The sequence below is a fragment of the Microtus oregoni genome, unplaced genomic scaffold (genome assembly GCF_018167655.1).
Source record: "Microtus oregoni isolate MIOR12 unplaced genomic scaffold, Mior012 000030F_ref0000283, whole genome shotgun sequence".
Taxonomy (NCBI): Eukaryota; Metazoa; Chordata; class Mammalia; order Rodentia; family Cricetidae; genus Microtus; species Microtus oregoni.
In genome coordinates, this window is record NW_024543089.1 from 28713446 (window position 1) to 28739574 (window position 26129).

The following is a 26129-nucleotide window of genomic DNA, read 5'->3' on the forward strand; positions in this document are numbered from 1 at the left end:
CCAGAATAACAAATTTCATGTATTTTTTCTCTCGTATATGAATTTTAGCTTTGAATCTTTACATAAATGTGTTTAAATTAAAGTATTCATAGAAGGCAAGAAATTCATAAATCATTACAGTTGTGGAAATTTCAAGGAAACAGAGAATGCAGGTAGTGTGAAGGGGGCATGGATAAAGGCACAGGATGGGTTAGGGTAGGTAGTGGGAGGGCAGGCAGGGTGGACAATGGAGAATGGAGAAGGATCACTGACACTATACGTTAATTTCAGAGTAGTTTTCTTTAGGCTCTGTTCTTCCATACCAGGATATACTGAATATATAGAACAGACTTTTGTTTTTTATTTCAAATTTACTGGTTATTTTTTTTCTGGTTGGGAATAATACAGAAAACTGGACAACTATGTATCTTACCACTTACAGAACCAAAAAGACAGTTTGGAAGTCACAACATTTATATGGCCACTGGGAAATGCAGAGCTTTCTGCTAGTGTTTTTCTGGACTCTCAAAAGACTCAGCATGGGACAGTATCTCCAGTACCCTCCCACAGAGGAGCTGAAATTTTTTTTACATTACCACTCTCAAGTGCTTTCATATATGCCCCTTAACAAGTGAAATTCCAAGTGTGAAACTTTTGTCTGTTTACGTTCCTTATGAGAATTTGAGGGAAAGTACTTTTAAAAAAGCAATGCATAATTGAGTATTAAAATGGTTATCATAAACTTATCACAAATTATTATCATAAATGGGATGTAGGAGAGGAAAAAAGTGTAAGGCTTTCCCAGCTGTTCTCCTTATGACCTACTTGCTGCTGTTCATACATAAGCTGGCTATACAATGTGTCTGTATTCACACATTGTCACAGAAGCATATAATCTGTAATTCCTTTCCAGAATGTTTCAGTAGAAAGACATAAAAATTTAGTGTGACTTTTTATGCTATGACTAATGGAGATTGCACTGTCATTTCGAGATTCATGCACAAAGACAAGTGGTTGGGCTCTGGAAGTGTTGTTTCAAGTCCTGGCTATGCTACTTAAACTGTTAAACTAGGAATGTCAATCACTATAGGAATGCCACAAGGATGAAATTAGTAAATAAAAATAAAGCAATTATTGATTTAAAAGTAGCATTTATTTATAAGTTATTTATGCAAAATGTTTATTTGTTTGTTTTTACCTAAATAAGGCCTAGGGATTTTTGTTTGTTTTTTTTTCTTTGTTTGTTTGCCAGTAAAATGCTTCACTTGCAAGCCTGAGTAACTCAGTATGGATTCCTAAAACCCATATTAAAAGACAGGCCTGGATGGGGCTAGCGAGATAGCTCAGAGATTAAGAGCACTTGCTGGTCATGCAGAGGACTGGAATTAAGTTCCCAGCAGGAATATTGAGTGACACTCACAATTGCCCTTAGCTCCCAGGGATTTGAGGCCCTCTTCTGGCCTCTGTAGGCACCAACATGAATGTACACACATGTGCACACACAGAGACACACACATAGAAACGCCCACACACAGTACACATGAACACATGCACACAAGTAAAAATAAATGAACCTTTACCAAAAAAAAAAATGCACTTAGTATAAGCCTGTAATTCACAATGAGTCAGAGAGGGGAGGATACCCTGATGCTCTTGGCCAGCCTAAACAACTAGTGAGCACCAGGTTTAGTGAAAGATCCTGTCCTCCTCCCCACAGAGGAAGGTGGAGGGCAGCTTAGAAAGATACCTGACATCAACCTCTGTCCTCAACATGCATGGGCACACATGTTCATGTATGTTCACATACACATGCATACACACCCAAAGAAATCACAAGAAATCATTGGAAAGCAATAAATAAAAGATAATTTCAAGAGTTGCTTCCAATTATATTTACTCTAGTAAATATGTACAATTCAAACTCGTGAAAACTACTCTTAAAGTAGAGAAGGAAAAGTTCTGGAGAGTCTGAAAGGACTTAGGAGGGAGTAGGAGGTGGAATTAGTATAAACACTATATATACATATTAAATTCTCAAACACTAATAAAAATAAAAATGTAGAGATGAATGAATGGCTCAGTGGTGAAGAATATGGAATGCTCGTCTAGGGGCTGACCGTTCATTTCCCAGCACCCATGTCATGACTGATATGTCATGTCATGTAGCCTGTAATGCAAGCTACAAGAGCTTGGATGTGTGTGGCCTCCAATAGAATCTGCACACTCATATACACATATGCTATAGATATACACACACTTTTAAAAATTAAATAGTAATTCTTAAAATGTAATATTGAGAAAGGTAAGCCAATGTTAGAGAGAAAACTGCATGTCCTCCCTCATATGTGAAGCTTAGCCTATAAGTTACACGTGTATATAAATAAACAAATGCATAGAAAAAAGAACAAAAAACATAATAAAAAGACAAAACGCTCACTAAAGAGTTCACTATACAGGATGCTTTGTGTAAGACTTTTTAATCCTTTCTCAAGGTTTAGTACACTTAAATGCCAAATAAACTTTTAAATAGAAAGTGTCCACTGAGAAGCTGCTCCCCTATTACAAGTTTTTTTTATTTAATTATTTATTTATTAAAGATATCTGTCTCTTCCCCGCCAAAGCCTCCCATTTCCCTCCCCCTCCCCCATCCTCCCTCCCTAGTCAGCCAGAAGAGCAATCAGGGTTCCCTGCCCTGTGGGGAGTCCAAGGACCTCCCACCTCCTTCCAGGTCTAGTAAGGTGAGCATCCAAACTACCTAGGCTCCCACAAAGCCAGTACGTGCAGTAGGATCAAAAACCCATTGCCATTGTTCTTGAGTTCTCAGTAGTCCTCATTGTCCGCTGTGTTCAGCGAGTCCGGTTTTATCCCAGGCTTTTTCAGACCCAGGCCAGCTGGCCTTGGTGAGTTCCCCATAGAACATCCCCATTGTCTCAGTGTGTGGGTGCACCCCTCGCGGTCCTGAGTTCCTTGCTCGTGCTCCGTCTCCTTCTGCTCCTCATTTGGACCTTGGGGTTTCAGTCCGGTGCTCCAATGTGGAACTCTGTCTCTGTCTCCTTTCATCGCCTGATGAAGGCAAATATCCAGGAGGGTGACTATATGTTTTTCTTTGGGTTCACCTTCTTATTTAGCTTCTCTAGGATCACGAATTGTAGGCTCAATGTTCTTTATTTATGGCTAGGAACCTATTACAACTTTTAAACCTGAGTTTTAAAATCTGAGTTTTAAATTATATTTTCAGCAAATGTTTCAATAGGCTATAGTATTTTACAACACATTTTATTCTTTAAACAAGAATTTTAGTTACTCAAATTTATAGAGTATGAAGACCATTAAAAGTGCATTTAAAATATCATAATTTTTAATTTATCATAAAAATGAAATCTCTAGAAATACTGATTTTTCTCTCCAAAAAACTCAGAGTAGCATGCCAGAAATTTGAAAACACTGAGAAATGTCCTTTTGTTTTTACTGTGTGTTATGATTCTAAATAGTATGTTGATGAATAAATATACATTTTAATTAAAATAAATTACATCACTTTCCTTTTATTTTTCTTGCTTTCCCAGGTATCCTCCCTCCAACCCCTCCCCAACTCTCAAGTAGATAACTCCTTTTGTTTTATTGTTGCATACACACATATGTATGTATACATATGTATGTAAAATGTATATGTATGTATTTATGTATTGTGTACATATGTGTATGCATAGATATATGTAAGTACAATCATTTTTGTTATGTGTATATGATTTTAAATCTAACCACTTTAATACTAAACAACCAAAAAGGTTGTTTCTGAAAAGGTTGGGAAAGGCTAATTCTCCTTCTTCCAGCAGGCTTTAACTGCCTGTAGTTCTTTGTCTAGGCAAAAAATACTTTTCTTTTAATTAAAAAAAGAGCCAAGAAAATGTTGCATAATTCCAATATACAACAACAAATGACTATTCCCATTACAAAAATCAGGAACTGAGTATAGTTAGGAAAAATAGGACCAAACATGGATCAGAGCCCAGCAGAGCAAACAATCAGAGGGCATCAGAGTCTCATGACGTCAGCTGGTGTCCAGTAGCCCTCAAGATCTATTGCCTGTGGAAAGCGGGGTCTCACTTGGTCATATCCACTCAGTACCTGCTGCTTCCTCATTGAATGGCCTGCTTTTGGGGCATCTCCCCTATCCTAGCATATCAATTGTCACTTAGGTTTCACAAACTTCAATCAATGGCTTCTTGATTCCTCTTTGCAGAGAATCTGACCCTGGAACAACTTGTGTGGCCTCAGTGACTTTCTAGATCCTATATGCAAGCTTCCATTACTCTCATCTTGGCTCCCATTTTGCATGCCTGAAAAAACAATACCACATAGGCCAAATTCTACTGTCCCTTAACCTGGCTTACTTAGACCATAGCTACATTAGTATACTATACCTTTCTGTGTGAACATATAAAAATGCCTCCCAAGGAAGCCATTTTCTAACCAAGGGTTCTATTATCCAGTGCATTTACACTCATATCCAGAATCTTCAAATCGGTGGAGTTTTACAATCTAGGTGCTTTCCTAATTGCCCCAATATGAATTCTGTGCTCTGTGATAGCTCTAATCTCTTTAATGATTACAAATCGCAAATGTGTTGTCTGTACTTGTCTTTGTTGCAACTTTCAAGTTAACCCAGATCCTTTTACTTACCAAACTGCAAGTTTTTAGGCATCATTCTGCTCTATCCAGCTATGAGTCTAAGAGTAGTGAGCAGTAACCACTTGTAGTATGCCACCTTGAAACTTTCTCCCCTGAACAACTCAGTTCGTTATTTTTGAATTCATCTTCATTAAAATTTTCAGGACACAGACAGAATACAAAGATCCCCTGCTAAATTGTAACATGAATGGCTTCCTGCCCAATTCATGACAGAATCTTCACTGAAGGAAGTATTTCAAATTGTGAAAACACAGTTGGACCTAGAAACCACTGTGTTAAACAGAATAAATCCTGCCTTCCTTCACTCTACTGGGCAATGTGGACTGGTATATCTCAGAGAAGCTGAGAGGGTGTGATGACCAGCGTTTGGGATGAGTAGCAGGGATCTGATGGCCAGTGGACAGCCAATCACATGGGAGCAAGAAGTTCTGATGCCACTGGACAGCAGAGTCAATATGATGGACTCGATGTTTCAGAATTCTGGAAAATGACTTTAAATGTTTGCACTATAAAAAATAAAAAAGGTTTAATGAGACAGATATTATCCTTATTGAAATATTGCTCAATGCATGTGTATGTTGAAACTTCACACTGTACCCAATAGGTGTGTAATTTTCAAGAACTACTGTTAGATCAAAGTATTAAGTTAAAAATAAGTTTAAATTTTAATTCATAAATTTGAAATATCGTAAGTTTCAAAGTCATTGAGGAGGAGTTTTGTTTGGGAGAGGTTCTGATCCATACCAGGAAACACTTTACAAGTAAAACGGTTTCCCAATTTTGATAGTTACCATGTGAATAAAAACAATAATTTAATATATTATATCTTTTCAGATTTATATTACCTATATCTGTGGAAAGTATTGCATGGATAAGAAAATTATTTCATTTGTCATCAAACCCAGAGGAGATTATAACTGCAATTCCCTATCTATAAAACAGGCAGTGAAGAAGAATAGATGAAATAACTGGGTTTAGAAGTAGTGAATTGCAAGTGGGTAGAAAGAATACTGGCATTTTGTCAATCCGAGTTACTGCTGCAAGTTTACAACCTGGTAGACAAAATATAGACATGATTGAATGTTAAGTAAGCTAGAATGATTTAAATCTGTAATAGAGTTCTGAGGTTGTTGAGATTTGTTTCGATTCTTCATTTTACTGGCTGCACATTAGAAATTGCTGAACTGATTCAAAACGCCACATCCATCACAGACTCATTACTTATATAAAAATGGCAAATCTCTGTAATCCTCATCTTTCACAAACCTTCTCAGAAGAAAACCTGTTTCACCAACAAAGTATTTCTCTGAGGTTTTTTTAAGAAAGTCAAAGAATGTCTTTGTTTTCATTTTTCTAATACCATCATGAGAAGAATAAAGTCTTATAATCATATGGATTCTGCAAGCCTCCTTTAAGGAAGTCATTACAGGTGTTGAGAGTATTTGAACATAAATAATAAAACATATACATATATTTATGCACATATATATATATATATTATACATATACACACATGCTTCCTAAAATGCCAGCTGAAAGAAAATAGTTATTGTTGTCTGTAGTAGAAAAGGATAAAAAGGAATTTTGTGATTTTCTTCAGAATATAAGTAAGTGATTTCTCAGATTTTGATTCTTACATAGTTAAGACTATTCATAATAACATCTGGCTATTTATAATTTTGCAATCTTGAAACCAATAACATGGGATAGCTTGGGAGATTTAACATCAAACCAATGAACTTTCTTTAAATTAAGTGATGATCTTGAAAAATGACTGAGGTTAAAGCATCTTGGGGCATGCTCATTGTTTTTAGCACAGTTCAATCACTAAGATGATGCTGTGGTGGGAGGCATTTGGGGCAACAGACTAAAATTTACTAAAGGAAAGGAGCTCAGATATTTTTGAAAATTTAGAAAAAAAAGAATTGATTATTTTCAAGTATATCCTCTAAGAGCAGTCACATTCTTAGAATATATACATATGATTTACATATGTAATTGTGCATATTGAAAAACCGAGTCAAAAAATGAATGTGTACCAAAAAGCTTCACTTACCTAAAATGGAAATAGAGAATAGCACCTGAATTTTTATAAGTTCCCTTATTCCTATGTATTTTTTTTCACAAATGCAATAGGGACTACAAGTTTGCCTTTAACCTTCACATTATAACTACATATTTCCTATAGAGAACCATTAAAAAATAAATTACAGATTAAATTCTGACAGTAGTCTGGAAAAAAAAACCCACAATTCATTAGTTCAGCCACTCTCAATAGAGAGTTTTGCATAAAATGCAAAAGAACGGCTCAAAAGAAACTTTTAACTTACAAGAAACTGGGGGAGTCGTCATCTAATTCCTTATCATTCTACTTTTTTTGTTTTTTTTTTCTTTTTTTTAACTTTTTATTGAGAAAAGGGGGGAAAAAAAACAAGTTTCCTCCTCCCAGCCTCCCATTTCCCTCCCCCTCCTCCGACCCTTCTCCCCCTCCTCCCACCCTTCTCCCCCTCCCCCCACTCCTCTCCCCCTCCCTCTCCAGTCCAAAGAGCAGTCAGGGTTCCCTGCCCTGTGGTAAGTCCTAGGTCCTCCCCCCTCCGTCCATTTCTAGGAAGGTGAACATCCAAACTGGCTAGGCTCCCACAAAGCCAGCACATTAAGTAGGATCAAAACCCCGTGCCATTGTCCTTGGGTTCTCATCATCCCTCATTGTTCGCCATGCTCAGAGAGTCCAGTTTTATCCCATGCTTTTTCAGTCACAGTCCAGCTGGCCTTGGTGAGCTCCCAATAGATCAGCTCCACTGTCTCAGTGGGTGGATGCACGCCTCGTGGTCCTGACTTCTTTGCTCATGTTCTCCCTCCTTCTGCTCCTCATTGGGACCTTGGGAGCTCAGTCCAGTGCTCCAGTGTGGGTCTCTGTCTCTGTCTCCATCCATCACCAGATGAAGGTTCTATGATGATATGCAAGATATTCGTCATTATTGCTCTAGGATAGGGTCATTTCAGGTTCCCTATCCTCAGCTGCCCAAGGAACTAACTGGGGACCTCGGCTTGGGCATCTAGGAGCCACTCTAGGTTCAAGTCTCTTGCCAACCCTAAGGTGGCTCCCTTAACTAAGAATTGTGCTTCCGTGCTCCCCTATCCAACCTTCCTTTATCCCAATCCTCCTGTTTCCCCAAGTTCCCCCCATTCTCCCCTTCTCCCTTTTCTCTCCCCATCTCCCCTTACCCCCATCCCACCCCACCCCCAAGATCTCAATTTTCTCCCCGGCAATTTTGTCTACTTCCCATAGCCAAGAGGACAACTATATGCTTTTCCTTTGGTTCACCTTCTTACTTAGCTTCTTTGGGATCACCAATTGTAGACTCCGTGACCCTTGTTTATGGCTAGAAACCAATAATGAGTGAGTACATCCCATATTCATCTTTTTGGGTCTGGGTTACCTCACTCAGGATAGTGTTTTCTATTTCCATCCTTATCATTCTAAATGAGAAGTGAAACTTGTCGCTGATAGATTTTAAGACTGCCAGAAGTAACTACAAATGGGTTATAGATAGAACTATGCCCAAAGTGCTTTGAATTCACACAGACGGGAATCTTGCTGAAAAGATTCAGTGCTAATTTCATAAGGAGAGTGAAATCAGTAAGAAAACAGAAAGTGATTTCATGAAGCACCTACCACACTCTTATCTGTAGGAAGTGACCTCCAGAAACCCAGTGAATGAGACTACAAATTCCTACAGAAAAAAAGACAAAGCAAGACAAAGGCCAAACACAGCATGACATAGCATACACAACAGCAGTGATAGGGATCTATTGAAAATGTCAGCGTGAAGGCTAGCAAGGATACACGGTGTTTAAATACAAGAGGAGGTATTGCAAAGAGGAACAAGCTGAGAAATAACTCTGACAGGTGAATAGCAAAATGGAAGGCAGAGACAGAATTGGACAATGAAAATGATGACAGCTGGTAGAACAAAGTGGCACAGTTGACTAGGAAAGCATCCTTTGCTGGAGAGAACAGTTAGCTAGACTAGACTTATAGATATGACCACTGATCTCTTCTGAGATGCAGTTATACTATAAATGTTCAAGGATCCAAAGCATCAAATGGAATGCCTAATACTGCCAGCAGGCTCAAGAAACATACTTTACTTTTCTATCCCTCAGTTTCTTTATCTGTGTAATAGGGGTGTAGCAATGCATGGAAGTGTTTGAATTCTAACAAAACTCATATTATTGAAGAGTAGAAGCAGTCAGTGATCAGGAGCTATTACAGAGGTATAAAAAATACAGAGGGCGCATAATTCAGTGACTCAGCATTCCTCCTAAGCACTCAAAATCCACTACTATTCTAACTTGAATATTTGCTCAGAATTTGGTGTTGAGTTACAAAGATAGCTTTTGATTTTCTCTACTTTTCCTACCTAAGTGTTGGTCTTAGATTGCTATCTCCTGCCTCTCTGAAGCCAAGGAGCCAATAAAAGACAGAGTGACCAGTTTTCAGGCTGCAAACCAGGTCTTCTTGACCCCTGTGTATGAGAGTGCTGACAGTTCATCTCACCTCTAGAATTGACGATTTAGTTCTTTGTTCATATGGGTAAGATTAATAACTTTTAGGAGCATTATAGAGCATAAGTTAATATTCTCTCCAAATGGGAAAATTCCTTAGGTTTGAATTCTATGCATGATAAATGGGGGAGCTTTATTGCACCTTTTAACCTTTAGCTCATCTTTCTTTAAAATATACATTCAAATGTAAAATCTAGCATTTGCATACATGGAAGCAATTTATTATGGCTACCCTTTCTAACCTGCAAGGCTTTGAGATCAGGAAAAGAAGGTTTGAATTACAAGTCCAACATTTTCATCATTGGCATTGGCAGAGACAGTTTTTTGTGTGTGTCATAAAAATAGCTATGTGCCATTCAGATTGAATCATCAAGAATAAAGAAAGAAAAATAAGCATTGATAGATTCCTATTTCAGGTAAATATCATTTTTTTACTCAATTGAAATTTTATCTTTTAAGCCTGTACAATTGGAGAGAGCAAATACATTCTCTTCTTTGAAACAAATCGAAGTTATTTATGTCAAATATTCTGCATAATAGAGATGTATTGGGAACTGTAGCAATTGGTGTGATAGAAGGAGAAATAAATGATGCTCAACTTCTGATCTTTGCTTCTGCACTAAACTACAAGTTTTTTCATGCATTGCCATTGGCCCTCTGATGATCAAATCAGTGCACAATAAAGAGATGAACAGGCATGCGTACAGATCCTACCCAGTATGTGATATTCATCAACCTACTGAAAATTATTCTGCATGGAATCCCTTAAATGCAGTCTATGAAGATTTATGAATTTCTCCTTTCTGCTTTGATTTAGAAATAATTTAGTAATTTCAGAACTACCCACTCTAAGGGGGGAAAATGTGCTGCAATATCATGGAAGCTGTGCCACAACTGCAGAAACAGAGGTGGTGGCTGCTTAAGTGATGACTTTAGTGTCCTGGTTGTCATTTGTGGGAAAACTAAAGGACAACACACACACACGCACACACATATCTATACAAGCAATCGCTAGACATTTGTAAAACATGTTTAATTCCTTTGTCACTCAGATGGCAATCCGTGGCCCTTTGTGAACTCAAAAACAAATAATGGTATAGAGGAAAAATGAAGATGCATATATGAGTATATTTTCATAGAAGAGGTTGAAGAGTGAGCTTCACTTTTTAAAAACAAAAATACGTTAGCTACTGCAGCTGGAAATCCCTGCCTGCAGCACATCTCTCTGTGATTGCCCTAATAATGCGTGTTCCTTGCTCTCTTGCAGGCCGACCAGTAATGATCGTGGTAGAGTATATGGAGAATGGATCCCTCGACTCCTTTTTGCGGGTGAGGTGCTCTTTTCTGATGCCATTTAAATAAGCTATTCTGGAATCTATACTTGAAGTAATTCATCATGGATTAATTTTTACATAATATTAAGCATGGGTTTTCGACAGAAATGGCAACATTTTCTCTGGGTGAATTATTATGTTTCTGTGATACATGAAAGCATTACTGAAGGGACAGGATATACACTTAATAATATAATTGATTTCTCCTATAAATTTACTTGCTATATTAATGATTATAATATACATATATACTAAATGTTTCTGCCATCAATTAGGAAGTAAAAATAAAACTCAATTGCCACTTATTCATGAAGCCATATCACATTTACCAACACATTTTCTAAAGTGCTGAGTCCTTACATTGCTGTCCCAAATTCTGCCAATTTTGTCCCTCATGTTCATTTGGCTATCTAAAGAGGAAAAGAACAAATAGCATTCCTTTAGCAGCGATATCTCTTAGAATAAAAGGCTAAAACTCATTCTGTTTAAGATGACTTCACATGAATATATAGTGGAACAAACGAAAGCTAGGAAAGTCTCAACATTATTTTTTGAAGTGTATTCATCATATTAAGTGTCGAACCACCACAGATGCTTGGAAAATGCACATTGAGAGTGGCAAGTGAATGAAATATGAAAATATTCACTGAAGCCAATGTTTTTATCCTCAGGAAAGGTGATGTATATGCATGTCGGTGAACTTTTTAATGTATCCAATAAATGGCATAAGTATTATCTGTGCTTATGAAATGTGACTGAGACTTTTCCATTTAGAATGTGTTGTCTTTCTTTATATTTCCACCTCATTTTCTGTCCCTTGCTATTTGAACATTTTCTGTTTGCATCTTGTCTGTCTCCCTTTATCTTATTTCTACTTATTTTGCTTGATTCCTGTTCTCTTCTTCCGACTGCTCTCAATGTTGGTGGTGATGATGTATCTGTCTTGTGACTTGACTCTATGTCCAGATTTAATCCCTAAAGCTGAATTCAGCAGCATCTTCGGGTTGTCATAAATAGAAACTACATCCCCAGCACACACTCTTGACCAGTGTGCTCTCTAAGGCAAGATGAAATTAATAGGCTAGGGCATGAGCTGTTTGTTCTCAGCTGTGCCCACTTCAGAACGTCTCCCTTTAAATTTTACCTATAAATGCTCTAAATTATTTTAGAATTTATCTTGGCCACCTATGGTACTTGAAATACACATACACTTATGTCTTTCATTATTTTTGTCCCAAACATATTTTTATCAGATATATTTCAAAATGACTCATTATCTCATAATGTTTGGCATAGGTTGGTTTTACATTTTTTAGAACAACTACCCAAAGCAACATATAGCAGCAAATAATGAACAGACATTGGATTTAAATTAGAGCTAAAAATTGGAGCAAATGGCTGGTAAAGAAAATTAAGTAGAAAATGTTAGTTTAAGATATACTTTTTATTCTACTGAATAAGGAACAAATAATAATATGTACAAAGAATCAATTAAATAATTAAAAGGTATGACATCCTATATCACATGTTTATAAATGGTATATGTCATGAGTTAACATTTCAAAACTAGCATTTTTCAGCTCTAATGATACACCAAATAGGTAACTGACAATCTAGGATGAAGCAAAGATTTTATCGGTGCTGGCCCCATTAATACTGCTATGAAAATCTGGATGGCTACGTCTCTGCCTCTTACTGGCTGTGGGTCCTTAGGGATGCTGGCAGCTTTCCTATGTCTTCTGGTCCCTGTGAATAATGGCATTGTAAAGAGTACCTACCTCCTAAAGTTGTTAAAAAAGAACTTTATTGACTGTTGTAGAGTTTATAAGAAAAGATCCACACGTAAATCTTCATGACTCCAAAAGTGATGCGTTTCTATGCTGTGAGGTCTCTTGATTAAACTGGTATTTGATTCTCCTTATAAGACACCATCAACTCTGCATGCAGTGGATATTGCCTCTTCACATGCATGTTTCACTAAAGTAAAAATTATATCATTTGGAATATACAGAGAGCACTAAAAGATCTAAAAATTAAATGACCTATTTAATAAGTGGGCTAAAGAAAAGAAGAAATGGTTCTCAAAGGTTGAATTACAAATGGCCAGTAAACCTATTATTCTTAGCCATTGAAGAAATACAAACAAACAATACCTTAAGATGCCATCTCACGCCCGTCATAGTGGCATTCATAAAGAAAACAAATAGCAAATGATGGGAGGGATGTAGACAGAAGCTAACCCCTCATACACTGTTGGTAGGAACATAAACTTATTCAGCCACTATGAAATCAATATGAGGTTAATCAAAAACCTGAAAATAGAACCACCATATAACCCCACTCTATGCCCCTGTATATTTATCTGAAAGACTCCAACTCAATGCAGCACATAGATATTTGCACATCAGTGTTTATTGTAGAACTGTTCAAAATAGCTCAGTAATAGAACCAAGCTATGTGTCTGTCAACAAAGTAACAGCTAAAATGTGGTGTGTAGAGCCAGTGGAGCTTTTTCAGTTACAGACAAGAATGAGTTATGTTATTTGCAAGAAATTGGATATAGCTTAAGACACTCATATTAAACTCATTGTCATCTCAGAATGACAAATATCATATTTTTTTCTCATGTGGTATCGTATTCACTGTTCTATTACTGCTAAGAGACATCATGACCAAGGCAGCTACTTTAAGAGAAAGCATTTTAACTGGTGACGTTGTTACAGTTGTGGAGGTTTAGTCTATTACCATCCTGGCAAGAATTATGGCAACATGTAGGCAGGTGCTGGAGCAGAAGCTGAGGACTGCATCCTGATGCACAATCAGAGAGAGACTCTGGGCTTACATGGACTTTTGAAGCTTCATAGCCCACTCCCAGCGACACATTTCCTCCTACAAGGCCACACCTCTTAATCCTCCAAGTCCTTTCAAGTAGTGCCATAACCTGGTAATTAAATATTCAAATATATAAGCCTACGGGGAACATACTTATTTAAACATATGTGTCCTAGATTTTTACAAAGATGCATAAAATTATATCTGTATATATGACATAAAGTCGATATGAAGCTATCTAGGGGGAAATTGAACTGCTGAGAGGAGCAGAAGGAAAAAGGAGAGGGCAAGAGGGAGTATGGGGTGATAATTCAGTGTAAATTGTATACCTGTAAGAAACTGTCTTTCTGTAGACCAGTACTAGGTACAATGAATTAATTCCAAATGGAAAATTAATAATTTTAAGACAGCAAATTGTAATAGATGTATAAGTCAAAGTGCTTTTTTAAAGAAAATATTAGAAATACTAAGTCTATAAGCATGCTGTATTTTTTTTTCAAAATAAAAAAAGAACCTTACATGGTTAAAATACAAGAAGAATCTGGGCATGAATGTTCATATCTGTAATTTCAGCAATTCAAACGCTGAGGCAGGAGGATTAAAATGAGTTCAAGATCATCTAAGGCTACATAGGTAGCCCTTATCTTAAGATATATTGAAAAAAAATGTAACTAGACAAAAATAAAAATGAGGACAACAATGGCCACTAACATCTTTCCCTTCCATAACATACTGTTTCCTCTTTGGTATCATAACCCTTCTCCAGGAGCTCAAAGTGTGCCGTATAAACCCGCGTCAACAGAGGGCACTCAATTCTCCTTGCCAGGCACAAATAAAATATATAAGAATACACACACACACACACACACACACACATATATATATATATATATATCCCATAAATTCTGAAAAGCTCAGTCATTTTTCCAACCACTGCTTTAGAATTTGATAATCGCAGCTTCCGTGAGCACAGAAAGCAGGCAGTCGCTGAATGTACTACGTGGTGGGGGAGCCAGACATGGCTCATTAATAGCCTTCTGTGCTTACTGGAGGCAGAAACATTTCCCTTCGGTCTCCCACACTGTCTGAAAATCACTTCAATTTGCTATTTTATTATGAAGGAGTTGTAGCACAACTAAGTACAAGATTGCAACCCACTTCCACTGCCAGTTGCTGGCTGGCTGACTGGCTCCAGATTCATAAATCTAATGCTATTTGGGTCCTTGGGGACATTTTTCCTGATACATATTACCTGTGGGATGCTTGGTCAAGAGTTCAGGTGGGTGTGAAGAAAGAGAATTGTGTGTGTGTGGTACTACCTGTGCTTTTGGTTTAAAAATACAATGCATTACACCCTAGTGAGGAAATCCTAACTCTGACTACCCAGAAGCATAATGTCACATAGTTTTCTGCCTTTGGCAATGGAATAAACTCGTGATAATTAAGTGAATTTTTAATCATCACCCCTACTCAGTATCTCTTCTGTGACACAGATAAATTTCATAAATAAGATTTGTAGAAACTGAACAAATACTGTCAGTATCTAAACCTTAAAACTTACCTTTTTTAACGTGTGTGTAGCTTCTTTGTCGTAAGACGTAATCTCACAGCAGACTGACTAGTCATCTGGCCATTGTACAAGCTCTCTGCCCTCTCTTCCACTAGGTTCCCTGAGCCGTAGGTGTAGGGGTTGCAGTGTGTATGTACCAACTGGGACTAAATACCTCACATCAGTGGGTCTCTGCATTTTGGTCAATCATAGATTTCTGTAATGAGCTCCATCTGTTCCAATATGAAGCTTGTTTGATATGCTTTCCTGTGAACATAAGGACAAGTATTTAAAATGCAATTAAAATTGTGCTGATTTGGGAAAGCGGCAGTAGTGGATGTCTCTCTAAGATCCATGATCTCACTAGGCACTAGCCACAGATAGTAAGCTAGGTTTACAGGACTAAGTAGGATTTCCCTCCTGCTGAGTGAGCTGTAAGTCCATTTAGACAGCTGTTTGTGACAACCGTGGTTTAACTACCAATAGTATACCTTTAGTGCACGGTCTTGTCCATGATTGCCATGGTGGTCCATGGCATCACAGCTGGTAAGACGACTGGCACTTTCCTCCCTTAGCAGCTTGTATATTATTTTCCAGTACCATGAAAGCCAGTCCCGGAGTAGGAGGCTTTTGGGTCAGAGCCAGGCCTAATTCTTTACTGTTTCAGAAGCACATGATGTCTTCAGCAATAGGACTCACCTTCAGCTTCAAGGGAGGCAACCAGGGGCAACACAAATAGATAATAATGTTCCAAAAAACCTCTGGGAGACCCTGGAACGACAACTTGGAAAGAGGATTCTTATGCTTAGTACTGGAGATTTTGTTAAATCTCTTGGGGGAGGGTGCTGTTGGAGAAGACTGCTTGTTGGTTCTCAGCCGCCCAGCTACCTGAAATAATCACACAGAAACTGTATTAATTAAATCACTGCTTGGGCCATTAACTTTAGCTTCTTATTGGCTAACTCTTACATATTAATCTAACCCGTTTCTATTAATCTGTGTATGGCCATGTGGCTGTGGCTTACCAGCTACAGTTCTGGCATCTGTCTGCAGCTGGGCTACATGGCATCTCCCTGACTCTGCCCTCTTTCTCCCAGCATTCAGTCTAGTCCTCTCTGCCTAGCTCTGTTCCACTCCGCCCTGCTCTGCTATAAACTCAAAGCAGTTCTTTATTCATTAATGGTAATATCAGCATACAAAGGGAAATCCCACATCAGGGACCATTATCACCTTAAATGGCATAATGATAAAATTTCATTTAATTTGCATATGCCTTTATTTTAAATATTTATTTATTTATTGTAATTTTAGGTAAAAATATAAAACAATATAACTGAAACTCAGTGTTGATTAGCCAGTTTTACCTACTTATATCAGCTCCTGAAAATCATCATTCTAATTTCAATTCTTAAAGTTATTACATATATTATATTATTAAATAACATACTTAGAATACATAGAAGGACAGCATGCATATAATGCAATACCAACAATATCTTCTAAAATAGTATTCTTATATATTTCAGAACGCATTACTAAAAATTTCATAATTGTTTTCCAATTCTTTTCTTCCCTTTTTTATCAATGGTTTTGTTTTCTACTATTAAAAAGACCTAGATATACCTCAGGAATATGAGTATTTAATAATGCATATGCACTCATATCAGCATTTCAAAAGCAATGGGAGTCATTTGAAGTGCTCCTTGAACAAATGCAAAGCAAATATTAATTTAAAAAATTAAAGGGATCTTTTAAATATTTATGTCCTCAAATTATAAATCTAGTAAAGATGGCATTTTACCTTATGCTAGTTATTTATTAATAATGAGAGGTGAATTTTATCAGCATACTTCTCTTGAAAATTGTGTGTGCCTGGTTATATTCATGTAGAGGCACAAGAATGAAATTAATCTGTATCAGTCATTTTATGTTCAACAGTGAAAAAATTGTACTTACTGACTAATAATGCTTCAAACCATGAAAGTTATAGTTGAATCTCATCTTAATTAATTTTAAGAGGAAATAGGTGAAACTTAATGTAGATCATTGTATATTTGGCATATCTGTTCCAACTTAGCAATAAAGGCAATCTAAAGTAACTATGACAATAATTATTTAATTTTGGGAAAGAATGGTATACTAGAATCCTTACAAGTCAGGCTTGACTGTTGACAGAGGTTTCTGTCCTGCCCAGTCCCACAGCCATTCAGTCCCAAAGAAACACACAGAGGTCTACATTAATTATAAACTGGTTGGCTCATTAGCTCAGGCTCCTTATTAACTAATTTTTACATCTTAAGTTAACTCATAATTCTTGTCTGTGTTAGCCATGTGGCTTGGTACCTTTTATCAGCAAGGCATTCTCATCTTGCTTCCTCTGTGTCTGGATAATGACTACAGACTGAGCCTTTTCTCTTCTGGGAATTCTCCTGTTCTGGTCACCCCACCTTTATGTCCTTACTGGCTACTGGCCAATCAGCATTTTGTTAAACCAATACAACCAACAAATCCTTATAGGGTACAAGAACATTGTCCCGCAGCACTTGACTTTTCTGGTTCTATTTATTTTATTTTTTTTTCTTTTCTTCCCCCCCCCCCCTCTTTTTTTTAGGTTGGTTGCTTTGGGTTTTTTTTTTTTTGGCTTTTTTTATTACTTAAAAAAATATCAATCAAAATTACCATTCCCTCCTCTCCTCCTAGTCCCCTTCTTCTCCCTCTACAGATCCTCCCCCACTCCCATCCAATCCTAAGGGAGTGCCATACACCCCACCCTATAGAAAGTCCAAGGCCCTCCCTACTATGTCTAGGTTGAGCAAAGTTTACATCCAAAGAGAATAGGATCCCACAAAACCAGTATATGCAAGAAGAGGCACATCCCATTGTCGTTATCAGTGGCCCCTCCCTCTGACCCCCTGTCAACCCCCTTCAAAGGGACTTGGTTGTTCCCATGCTCATTCACTCCCAGTCCAGATGGAGTTGGTGAGCTACCATTAGCTCAAGCAAAATGCCTCAGTGGATGACCCACTCATGGTCTTGAATTTTTTGCTCATACTCTCACTCCCTCCACTCTTCAACTGGATCTTGGGAGCTCAGTTCAGTGCTGTGATGTGGGTCATTACCTCTGTTCCCATCTGTTCTTGGACGAAGGTTCGTTCTATGGTGATATTTAAGATAATCATTCATCTGATTACAGGGTAAGGTCAGTTCAGACCCCCTCTCCTCTATTGCTTAGGGTCTCAGCTGGGTTCATCCCTGTGGGTTCTTGGGCATTTTTCTAGAGCCAGGTTTCTTGCTAACTCCATACAAGCAAAATAGATACAATGGAAAAATGAAAGCATCTTCAACAAATGGTGCTTGTATAATTGGATGTCTACCTGTAGAAGAATGAAAATAGATACATATCTGTTGCCATGCACAAAACTCAAGTTCAACTGGATTAAAGACCTCAATATAAATCCGACCACACTGAACCTGATAGAGGAGAAAGTGGGAAGTAACCTTCAATGCATGGGCACAGGAGACCGCTTCCTAAATCTAACCCCAGTAGCACAGACAATAAGAGCATCAATAAATAAATGGGACCTCCTGAAACTGAGAAGCTTCTGTAAAGCAAAGGACACTGTCAATAAGACAAAAAGACAGCCTACTGAATGGGGAAAAATTCCTCACCATTTATTTTCTTTTAGATGGAGTAGATCTTTACTTTTTTAGCCTTCTTTTTATCTTAAGTCCCTGGGTGACTTTATATATATATATATATATATATATATATATATATATATATATATAATAATGGATTTCATTGTATCATTTTCACACTTGTCTGATTTTTTAATTTTTTAACTAAATATTAAAGTATTAATAGCTAATATCCCAAATATGTCTCATTAAAATTTTAGTGTTGTCATATGTAGTATCACTCATCCTGTTCCATAAAATTAGCCTTTACTAGTCTGATTTTTATTTCTCCTTTTACATGAATTTTGATGATTGTTTTAATTTTAATTTTTTGAGAATTTCATATACGAGTTCTGTAATACTATATCATTACCACCCTTTTCCAATGCCTCTTGAGTCATTCTCATTCCCTCTTGAATTGTGACCTCTTCTGTAATTATTACTTTCAAAACTTTATATACATATATAAGCTACTGAGTCCAATTATTGTTTCCTGGGTATAGATACGTTAGGGCTGATTGTTTACTCTTGGTTAAACTATCAGACACAGAACACCTAAAGAAATCTGATGCTCCCTCCCTCAGCAACAACTGACTATCTGTAACTCTTCATCTGGCAGTTTTACATTGTGAAACTTTTCACATCTGTGCTGCCATTTTATTGAGAATTCATAGTTGCAATATCTGTATCAAGTCCAGAAGACACTACTGGGTGACAGACATCCTGGTGTTCTGAATCTTACAACCTTTTACCATCCCCCTACTCCCCTGCCTTTAGGATGTTCCCTGATCCTTGAGTGTAGGGATTGTGTTATTGATGTCCCCACTTACACTGGGACCCCACAGTCACTTATTTTATATACTTTGACTACTTATAGATTTCTGTAATACCCTCTGATGAGGAATAAAAGCTGCACCTATCTGTAGGCATAAGGGTAAGTATTTAGAACACAACGTAATCTATATTCATTTAACAGTATAACAGTAGGGTTCTCCTCTGCAATATATAACCTCTCTAACCTTCTTAGAAGGGTTTACAGTAAAAGATACAAGTTCCCTAATATTGAGTGGGCCTTAAGTCTAGATAGGAGGTCCTTGGTTACCCATAAAATGTGTTACTATTGCACCATTGAAAGTATCTTGTCTGGGCTGTCGTTGTTGTTTCTCAGAGGTCTTCTGCTGTAAAGGACTATTGATAATGTTACCTTTAGCTACTTTCATAGCACCTTCTAGTACAATGATAACTAGCTCCCAGGGATGAGGCTCGCAGGTTACAACCAGCTTGATTTCCCCAACTTCTGTGACAAAAGTTTGTGACATCTAAAGAAATAGTATTTGATTTTAATTTCTAGGACACAACAAAGACAATACAATATTCCATATTGTTTTGGAGGTTCTCTTCAACTCTCATGATCAACAATTGGAAGGGAAGTATTTTGTCAAAGACTTTTTCAGTATCTAATAAGATGATCGTATGTTTGTTTCTTTCACTTCATTTATATGGTGGGTTACATTTAAAGATTTTCATATTTTGAACCATCCTTGCATCTCTGTGATGGAGCCTACTTGATCATGATGGATGATTTTTTATTTTATGTGTTCTTGGATTCAGTTTGCTATTTTTTATTGAGTATATTTGCCTCAATGTTCATCAGTGAGATTGGTCTGTAATTCTCTTTCTTAGATGAGTCTTTGGGTGATTTGTGTATCAGAGTAACTATAGCCTTATAAAAAAAAGTTTGGCAATGGTCCTTTGTTTCCATGGTTTGAAACAATTTGAAGAGTATAGGTATTAGCTCTTCTTTGATGTTCTGGTAGAATTATACACTGAAATCATCCGACCCTGGACATTTTTTGGTTGGGGGACTTTTGATGACTGTTTCTATTTTCTTAAGGGTTGTAGATCTATTTAAATTGTTTATCTGGTCTTGATTTAATTTTGGTATGTGGTACTTATCCAGAAAATTATCAATTTATTTTAAGATTTTCCAATTTTGTCAAGTACAGGTTTTATTTTTTTTTTATTTTATTGAGAAAATGAAAAAAAGTTTCAGCCTCCTCCCAGCCTCCCATTTCCCTCCCCCTCCTCCCACCCTTCTTCCCCTTCCCCCACTCCTCTCCCCCTCCCTCTCCAGTCCAAAGAGCAGTCAGGGTTCCCTATTTTTATTATTATTATTATTATTACAAATTTTCATCTCTTCCCATTTTCCTTCCCCTCCACCCATTCCCCCTCTTCCTCTATCTCCAGTCCAAAGAGCAGTCAGGGTTCCCTGCCCTGTGGGAAGTCCAAGGTCCTCCCTGCTCCATCCAGGTCCAGGAAGTTGAGGATCCAAACAGACTAGGATCCACAAAGCCAGTACATAGAGTAGAATCAAGCACAGGTTTTAAAGTATGACCTGATAATTCTTTAGATTTCTACAGTGTCTGTTGCTAGGTCCCCCTTTTCATATCTGGTTTTCTTATTTTGGGTATTCTCTCTCTGCCTTTTGGTTAATTTGGCTAAGGGTTTATATAGTTTATTGATTTTTCTTGAAGAACCAGCTTTGTGTTTTATTGATTCTTTGTATGGTTTGCTTTGTTGATTTTATTGATTTCAGCCCTCAATTTTATTATTTTCTGTCATCTGCTCTTCCTAGATGAGTCTGCTTCTTTTTTTTCTAGAGCTTTCAAATGTGTTAAGTTGCTCATGTGAGTTTTCTCCACTTCCTTTATGTAGACTCCTAGTGCTATGAACTTTCCTCTTAGCACTGCTTTCATAGTGTTCCATAGGTTTGGGAATGTTTTGTATTCATTTTCATGGAATTCTAGGAAGTCTTTAACTTCTTTATTTCTTCCTTGAGTCAGGAGTGATTCAGCTGAGTAATGTTCAATTTCCATAAGTTTGTAGACTTTCTGGAATTAGTGTTGTTGAATTCTAAGTTTTGTTTTTTGTTTTTGTTTTGTTTTGTTTTTTGTTTTTGTTTTTGTTTTGTTTTTGTTTTTTTTGTTTTTTTTTTATTTTTCGAGACAGGATTTCTCCGTAGCTTTTGGTTCCTGTCCTGGAACTAGCTCTTGTAGACCAGGCTGGCCTCGAACTCACAGAGATCCGCCTGCCTCTGACTCCCGAGTGCTGGGATTAAAGGCGTGCGCCACCACCGCCTGGCTAAATTCTAAATTTAAGCCGTGGTGATCTGATAAGAAACAGAGGGTTACTACAATTTTTTTGTATCTGTTAAGGGTTTCTTTTGTTACCTAGTATGTGGCCAGACCTGTCCTATGGTGAGAATGGGGTCTTGAAGCCTCCCACTATTAGTGTATGGAGTTTGTTGTGAGATTTAAGCTTTAGTAATGATTCTTTAGCATACATGGGTGCTCTTGTATTTGAGACATAGATATTCAGAATTGAGACTTGATGGATTTTTCCTGTGATGAGTATGAAGTTTCCTTCTCTATTTCTTTTGATTGATTTTAGTTTGAAATCTATGATGTTAGATATTAGGATTGCTACACCCACTTGCTTCTTAGGTTCATTTGATTGGAAATTTTTTTTCCAACTCTTTACTCTGAGGTAATGTCTTTCTTTGGGTTGAAATGTGTATACTAAAAGGATGGGTCCTGTTTTTGTATCCATTCTGTTAATCTGTATTTTTGTAGGTGAATTGAGTCCATTAATATTAAGAGATTTTAATGACCAGTGATTGTTAATTCCTGTCATTTTTCAGTGACAGTGTTTTTGTGTTTTCCTTCCTTGGAATTTGCTGGTGTGAGTTTATCTGTTGCCTCTGTTTTCACGGGTGCCCCTAACTTACTTGGGGTGAAGTTTTGCTTCTAGTACTTTCTATAAGGCTGGATTTGAGTACAGGTATTGTTAAATCTGGTTTTGTGATGGAATATCTTGTTTTCTCTGATTAGAGTGATTAAAGGCTTTGCTGGGTTTAGTAGTCTGGTCTTTAGTCTGGTCTTGCATCTGTGGTCTCTTAGTTTCTTGATGGAGGAAGGTCATTGGCTAATAAAGGCACTGCCCTGGCCCATTTTATTGGTTAGAGGATAGGTGGGAGGAGTAAACAGAACAAAATGCTGGTAGGAAGAGGAAGTGAGCTCAGAGACTCCACAGCTCTGCTCTCTCGGGAGCAGATGCCTCAGAGAGAGGAGCCATGCCCCGCTCCCGGGATGAAGCTCCGACCCAGGATGGACTAGGCTAGAATCTTCCCGGTAAGACCGGTTCTCACAGATTATTAGAGATGGGTTGATCGGGATGTGAGAATTAGCCAGTAAGGGCTAGGGCTAAAGGGCCAAGCAGTGATTAAATGAATACAGTTTGTGTGTTGTTATTTCGGGGCATAAACTAGCCGAGCAGGAGGCCTGGGTGCTGGGAACGCAGCCCCGCCACTCTTATTACTTCATATGGCACCCACGTGGACAACTGCTTCCACATAAAGCCTGAGACAGCTTGGGAAGTAATTCTAGAACAAAATGAAAGCATTGTGCCTGGTTTCTTGGTAGCAGCAATTTCTCGGTTCTACTCTGCTTGCTAGAGGCAAGCAAGCGCCTCATCTAAGAGAGGCTTCCTGACTCAGCTTTAGCTGCAAAGCCTGCAGCTCATTAAGAGGTCCTGCCACGAAACACTTAAATGGTGTTGACGAAAAGCTGAACGCATGCTTTTCGATTTTCAGCCATAGCAGGAAAAAAGCTGCGCCGTTTAAAAATGCCGGCTTTCTGGGCTGTCCTGCCAGGGCAAACTCTGACTGTTTGAGGCAGGAGGGCCGGCTACTGAGAGAGGACTTGAGTGTTGTCTGTTGTAGCTCACTTGCTGGCAGGGACCTTGAAATGCCATACAGTTGTTGCAGTAAACATGGCTACAGCCTGTATATCCGCCATGAGGCTGGAAAGCTAAGGAATGGACTGGATCTAGCTGGCAAAGCCACGCCTTTAATCCTACTGAGATCGCTTGGTAAATTAAAGATTCATGTGGTCAGAAAAAGAGAGATATACAGTAAAGAGAGATTCAAAGACAGAAAAAATTTCTGAATGGTTTAAAGTGTGTTAAAAATATATGCAGACTAAAAGTTAAAGTTCTTAAAGTAAAAAAAAAAACAAAAAAAAAGGAAGAGAGTTGTTGTGTGTGTGGTAGCACACGCCTTTAATCCTAGTGCCTAGAAGGCAGAGACAAACAGATCTCTGTGAGTTCAAGGTTTAGCAGTGTACACCTTTAATCCCGAATGCCTGGGAGGCAGAGACAGGCGGATCTCTGAGAGTTCAAAGACAGCCTGGTCTACAGAGTTACTTCAGGTCAAAGATACAGAGAACCTGTCTCAAAAAGCAAAAAGTTAAAAGTAAAAATAAATGAAATAGAGGTTAAAACAAAGGTGTAATAAGATGGAAAATAAACAGAGAATTTTGATACTGTATGCTATTATGCTCTCTTTGAATTGTTTGAATGCTGAGGAAGGACAAACAACTGCTAAAAGATATTTGTTTATAAATGCTGCTGAACTAATCCAACATAGATACTTTGAAAATGCCTTAAATTTGAAATTTGGATCTAAAGACATGATACTTTGGAAAGGAGTTTCTTATTTTGTTTTCACAGAGGATGAGACGCTGTTCATTTCTTCTATTCCGATTTGGTATGATGAACCACGCCCTCCTGAAGGGTTGGTGTGAACGCCTTCAAAAAATTGCTTCGCTGAACTGCCAACTGAGATGAAACTAGCACACAGGTTATACCATGAAAGACCAAATTAACGACGCCCCCATTCAGCAGGAAGCAGTTTGGAGAGAAATAACTGCGCCCAAATTCCCAAAAAATGTTTATAAATGTTCTTTTACATTTAAAGGGGGATATGATATAGATATGAATAATTTGCATTAGTATAGATTTTGCTTTATTGATAGAGATTTAAGGTCAATTTTGTTATATGTATAAGTGTTTCTGATTTTGATTAAGGTATTGTGATTGTGTAGTTCATTTAAATATGTACTGTATAATTAAGAAATATAGGTTGTTAATGGATAATCATCGATAATAGTAAAGCTTGTAGTTATGTTAGTTAGATTTTCTAGATATATAGAGATGTATTTCAGTTAGATAGACATTTTTCATGTCTTTCAAAGATTACAGATTAGGACATTTAATGTTTTAATAACTGAGGACTTTTCATGACAATGAGACACTCTACTCCTGGCAGCACCAATCTACTTCAAGAGGAAGATGGGCATCGAAGAGGCTCGTTATGGAGTTTTGATAGCCATTTGGGCAAGAAACTGCTCTTGCCTGGACTATTGCATAAACTGGACACAGAGAACCCGCAGAGAGAGGACTACTGAACTTGCCTAAGGTGAGATGATCTTTTGGGGTTCCTGATTCATGAGAGAGTCTGTGAGACATTCTGCAGGACACAACAAATAGTGACTGAACTGACTTTGAATTTTCCTGCTTTATGGAAATGTCTGCTGGATACCATGGGCCTGAAGGCTGAAGATGGATGCCCCAACGGTACAGAGGAACTTTGGGTGACTATCCAGGCAGCGAGATGTCTCTGTCATTTCTAGAGTTTGAAGTTTCTTAGTTCTTGTTTACTTAGGTAATATTGTATCTTTCTGGAGTCTTTGATGGAGTTAAGAATAGTTAGTTATAGTTATAGTTTTCCTTAGTTATGATAAAGATTATTGTAACTTTTACTTGATAACTGTTTTGTTATATGTAATTTTGCTATGTTAAAGCCTTTTTTTTGTTTAAACCGAAAAAGGGGAAATGATGGAGGAAGGTCATTGGCTAATAAAGGCACTGCCCTGGCCCATTTTATTGGTTAGAGGATAGGTGGGAGGAGTAAACAGAACAAAATGCTGGTAGGAAGAGGAAGTGAGCTCAGAGACTCCACAGCTCTGCTCTCTCGGGAGCAGATGCCTCAGAGAGAGGAGCCATGCCCCGCTCCCGGGATGAAGCTCCGACCCAGGATGGACTAGGCTAGAATCTTCCCGGTAAGACCGGTTCTCACAGATTATTAGAGATGGGTTGATCGGGATGTGAGAATTAGCCAGTAAGGGCTAGGGCTAAAGGGCCAAGCAGTGATTAAATGAATACAGTTTGTGTGTTGTTATTTCGGGGCATAAACTAGCCGAGCAGGAGGCCTGGGTGCTGGGAACGCAGCCCCGCCACTCTTATTACTTCAGTTTCTGCAGCACATCTGTCTAGTACCTTCTGGATTTCAGAGTTTTCACTGAGAATCAGGTATAATTCTGAAGGCTTGCCTTTATATGTTACTTGGCCTTTATCCTTTGCAATTCTTAATATTATTTCTTTATTGTGTATGTTTAGTGTTTTGATTATTATATGGCAAGCAGATTTGGGGGGGTCTGCTGTGGGACAGTGGTCTTATACACTATAAAGTTTTATAAATTGTACTGGTTTAATAAAATGCTGATTGGCCAGTAGCCAGGCAGAAAGTATAGGAGGTGCAACCAGAGTAGGAGAATTCTGGGAAGAGGAAAAGTTCAGTCTGCAGTCAACACAGAGGA

The 26129-nt window shown here is 37.8% G+C and overlaps 1 protein-coding gene across 1 annotated transcript in view; it reads left to right on the plus strand.

The window, feature by feature from the left end:
• Positions 1–26129, plus strand: part of LOC121465269 (ephrin type-A receptor 6) — a 919159-nt gene that overhangs the window by 742031 nt on the left and 150999 nt on the right. The window contains exon 13 of the mRNA XM_041678454.1: positions 10508–10569. Within this exon, the coding sequence (XP_041534388.1) occupies positions 10508–10569 (62 nt within the window). The remainder of the gene's footprint in view (positions 1–10507; positions 10570–26129) is intronic.